This window comes from Chrysochloris asiatica, unplaced genomic scaffold (genome assembly GCF_000296735.1).
Source record: "Chrysochloris asiatica unplaced genomic scaffold, ChrAsi1.0 scaffold00225, whole genome shotgun sequence".
NCBI lineage: Eukaryota > Metazoa > Chordata > Mammalia > Afrosoricida > Chrysochloridae > Chrysochloris > Chrysochloris asiatica.
In genome coordinates this window covers 3,207,208-3,211,982 of record NW_006408743.1, presented here as the reverse complement: position 1 = coordinate 3,211,982, position 4,775 = coordinate 3,207,208, and the positions used below count along the sequence as shown (strand labels likewise).

The following is a 4,775-nucleotide window of genomic DNA, read 5'->3' as shown; positions in this document are numbered from 1 at the left end:
CTTTCATTGTACCAGTACCAAACTGTTTTGACCACTGTAGCCATGTAGTAAATTTGGAAGTCAGGAAGTGACAGGCCTCCAACCTTATTCTTCTTAAGCAGTGTTTTGCTTATCCTGGGTCTCTTTCCTTTCCAGAAAACATGCTTTTATTAGTTGTTATGAAGCTGATTAGGATTCATGGTGACCCTATGTCTGCAAAGTAGAACCGATCCATAGTTTTTTTCAACACTGTGAACTTTAGGAAGAGTATATCCAGATCTATCTTACAAGGAGCCTCTAGGTAAGTTTTAACTGCCAACTCCTTGGGTAAAATTTGAGTATTTACCATTTGCATTGCCTCAGGGACTACTTATGCTAAAGCATATCAGATTCTTATGAGACTTCTTCAACTAATTTAGAACTCTTATTTTAATCACTGATGTAACAGGAGGAGTCCCATAAAGTTCTGGTTGGAGCCCTACTGTCCCAGCACTTAGGATTCAATAAAGGGAATGGAAACCTAGAGCCATGAATCTCCCAAGAGCCCTAGACCCCAAGGTCTTTTAACAATATGGAAAGAGAAAAGGAACAAAGGCAAGAGCATGAGAGGAAAGCTCTACTCCAGAGATTTCCCAAGAGACCCCAAGAGATGCAGCATCAACAATAGAATGATTCAACAGAATCTTGTGACTATCAAAGGCTTTCCTGCAGGCCAATGTCTGTCTATACAACCCAGAAGACATCTGTCTTGGACCCTGTTCTCACAATTGACCACCTGTAAGAAAAACTGACCTGAAATTAATCTTTCCTGCATTATCTCCCACCAAAAATCAGGATCTTAACATTTTATCATCTCATGGACAAAATAAAGGACAGGAAGTAGATCACACTGTCTCTTCGCAGCCAGTACCCTATCACTTTAGCCTGGATTCTATCCCCAGGGCTAAACTGAGATAAAATAGACCTGATGTTTTTGTCCACGATGGTACCCAGCCTGCCTCAAAAGTACTTGCCCTTGGCCATATTCTCAACCCCAAGAGTCCTGAGATGGGCTCAAAACCCAGACCACAGTCAGCCACACATAGAAGGGACCATGGCTCTATTCTCAGCATCCAGACATCAAGAAAGAGAAATGCACAGATCCCCATACAGACTTTCCAGAATCCTCCAAAGAAGTAGACTCTCAACGCCTTCCATACTCTCCAGCAGAGCACTCAGAAACTGGAGCTGGGGGCTAGACAACCTCTTCCTTACGCAAATGGGTTTGTACTTATAGGTGCTCCCCAGGACACCAGGAAAATGGCTGTTCTGGAGCCAAGAAATGACCTCCAGCCTCCACATGGTAGACCACAACTGAATACTATCAAAGCCTGTACTGTCCTTGCACCTTCACTGTCCAGCCACGTTGCAGGTCAGCTTCTCATATGGGTCATCACAATATTGGATAATGGATGGTTCCAAGTTCAGAACATCTCCCACATCTCTACCCCATGAGAACTCTACACCTCCTTTTCACAGTCCACATGCTCTTAAGAAGTCCAAGAGACACATTCCCCATGCCCCAGTGAATGTCCTCTAAACGAACCTTCTGGTGTTCTCCTCTGAGAAGAGTAATTGGGACTGAGTTCTCCTGAGTAGTACAGGCACAGCCTCCAAACTCACATGAATTAAATTTGAATGAATGGCTAAAAAGGGGAAAGATATAGGGAGCAAACTCTGATTGTTGAGTCACATCATCACTTGTGGTGTGGGTGAAACTCCAGATAATATGTGTCTGAAGATAGGTGTTCAGATGCTGTCCATTTGAATTTTGCAAATATATTTTTCATTTGAAACATAACTTGTCAGAAATGCATAGAGAAACTTTTGGAATTGATCAACTTTATAACAAACGAAGGAAACATGCGAATTAGCATTAAACCATAAAGAAAGTGGGAATTGTGAAATTAATTAGTAGTAGTGTGAAAGTGACTGGAATTTGAAAAGACATAAGGAACCCACCTATGGATTCCTGGTGGTCGCTGTATGATAAGTAGTGGACTGCAGATATTGGTCAGTAAGATCTGACCACTTCAAACCTACCAGATGCTCCTATGAAATCTTAGACAGAGTTGCTATGAGTCCAAATCAGACTGTGCTGAACAACATATTGGAACCTGTATGTTTGCGGCAGTGTGTGTACTCAATCTAGACTCAAATTTTTGAATCTCTGGGAATTTTTAAGTGAAAACCATTACTGGGAGTATTTACTTAATTTTATCATTTTGGTTAGTAATTTTTACATTAGAGTTGCAAATTTTTCTTCTATGTTAATAAAACATGCACAAGTGTTATATAAAGGGGAAAAAAACCCTGCTGCAACAGTGTAAAGCAAATGTCTACTGGATTTGAAATGTTGACATGCATGAAGAATTAAATATTTCAAAAAACTCACAAACATCACCAGTTATAAATGTACTAAAATTTATATTTAAAAATAACTTATCAGAAATATATTTCAATGTTATAGTCATACACAAAACACACTTGGCAGCTGTGGTAACATTTTAAGCAGCAAAAATATCATTCTCAGAATTAAAAATTATTAAATACTGTTTGCCGTCTTCCATTTGTTAAAAGTGGTTCATGTCACTTTAATTTATACCAGTTGAAAAAAAAATTCTAAATGTATAATTTTATACATTTAGAATGTGTAAAAATGAATGTGTAAAAAAAATATTATGATCAATCCAGATACCACATTTACAAAACATTATTTTATCATATAAAATCATAGTGCAAAATTTTATTTGGTAAATTTATACTGTTAATTCGGAATTACTGTTATCTCTATTATGGTTAATAAATAATAAGATATATTTGAAAGGTGGTGAGAATTCATCTCACATACTCTGGACATGTGATAAGAAAAGACAAGTCCCTGGAAAATGGTGTGATGCATGGGAAAGTAAAGGGTCATAGAAAAGGATGAAGACCTACATGGTTTGACACAAGGGTTGCATCAATGGGTTCAAACATTACTACAATTAAGAGGATGTCACAGAATTAGGCAGTGTTCCATTCTGTTGTGTGAGGGTTGCTATGAATCATATCCAACTCAATGTCACCTAATAACAACCAAAGAAAGGTGTTTTAATAATTTTTACTTATTGTTGTTGTTGAGCAATGGAGGATTCATCTCATTTTGCACACTTTCATTTTTTTTAGGTCAGTTTCAACGTTTTTGTTGTTGAATCAGTTTCAATTCATTGTGACTCTAGGAGCAACAGAAGAAAAAACTGCTAGAGCATGTGCCATGCTTACAATTGCTACCCTTGAGCCCATTGCTGCACTGACTATGTCAATCGATCTCATTGAGTGTTGTCTACTTTTTAGCTGACCTTCTACTTTGCCATGCATGATATTCTTCTCCAGGGACTGGTTCCTCCTCATAATATATCTGAAGTATGAGAGATGAAGTCTCCCCATCCTGACTTCTAAGAAGCATTCTGTCTGCACTCTACCAACACAGATTTGTTTGTTCTTCTGGCAATCCATTGTACTTTCAATATTCTTCTCCAGCACCATAACTCAAATGCAGTCTTCTTTAGTCAATGTCCAACTTTCACATGCATATTACACACTTGAAAGTACCATGGCTTGGGTCAGGTATGCCTTAGTCCTCAAACTTTTGCACCAATGGTGGTGGGAGTTATGAGCCCTGGAGTCGGTTCTAACTTTTAGCAAATCTGTTTAGGGTTTCTGAGGCTGTAAATCTTTATGTAAGCAGAAAGCCTCCTCTTTCTCATGCAAAGCATCTGGTAGATTTGAACCTTGCAGTTAGCAACCTAATTTTCATACATGATGTTACCAGAGCTCCTTAGACCATTTCACTAGGTTCCACAAACTATGCAGTTAACCTAGGTGGAATGGTACATTGGAATGAACTCGGAGAAAAGAGGCAGGGACTATAAACAATGTTTTTTGTTTTTGTTTTTGTTTCAAAAACAAAAAACAGAAATGGTCAAAGCAATAGAACAGAGAAATTGAGAGGAACCATATATCAAGGAAGGATGGGTTCATAGTCAACATGTTGCTTTAACATGGGAGTTAATAGACCAAGTTTTTTATTTTTTTTTATTTTATGAGAAAGATTAAGCAAGGCCAGAGACAAAGTAAACTAGATCACAAATTAATTGATTGATAGTTGACAGCCTAAGTTATAGTTTATTGTTGTTGTGTGTCATGGAGTCATTTCTGACTCTTAACGAGTTTGCAAGACAGAGTATATTTGTAGTACAGGGTTTTCTAAGCTATGACTTCTGGTATGGCAATATAGGATCAGCTCTGGAATGCAATTCTCAACACCAGTGAGTGATTCAAATCCAGCAGCTACTCTTTGGAAATTCTATACAGGTATGCTATGAATAAAAACCAACTAAAAGGCACTTAGGAACAAAAACAGCAATATTTAAGTGGAACCTTGGAAGTGCAGTTGTTAAAGGCTGACAGTTTGGACCCATCAGCTGCTTCCTGGGAGAAAGATATGACAGCTTTAGAAACCCTCTGGGACCATTGTACTCTGTACTATGTAGATGGCAATGAGTCAGGAAACTTTAAGGAAGCAGATCTCTATGTCTGTGACTGCTGAATTGCTAATATGTTTGAACCACCAACATTTCAGTTAGCAGCTGAGTGCTTAATTGTTGTGCCACTGGGGCACCTTAGAGTCACACCGAGAAAGGAATTGAAGGTTATAAATAAAAAGGCAAGTAAGTTGACAAGCATGGTAATAATACATGAACAAAAGAAGAGTT

The 4,775-nt window shown here is 38.2% G+C and overlaps 1 protein-coding gene across 1 annotated transcript; it reads left to right on the top strand.

Annotated features, from left to right (window-relative positions):
- Positions 1-550: 550 nt before the first annotated feature.
- LOC102812736 (putative protein FAM90A24P-like) lies at positions 551-760 on the top strand. The gene is made up of 2 exons (XM_006873158.1): positions 551-616; positions 647-760. The coding sequence occupies exons 1-2, from the start codon at positions 551-553 to the stop codon at positions 758-760; spliced, it is 180 nt and encodes a 59-aa protein (XP_006873220.1).
- The last annotated feature ends 4,015 nt before the right edge of the window (positions 761-4,775 follow it).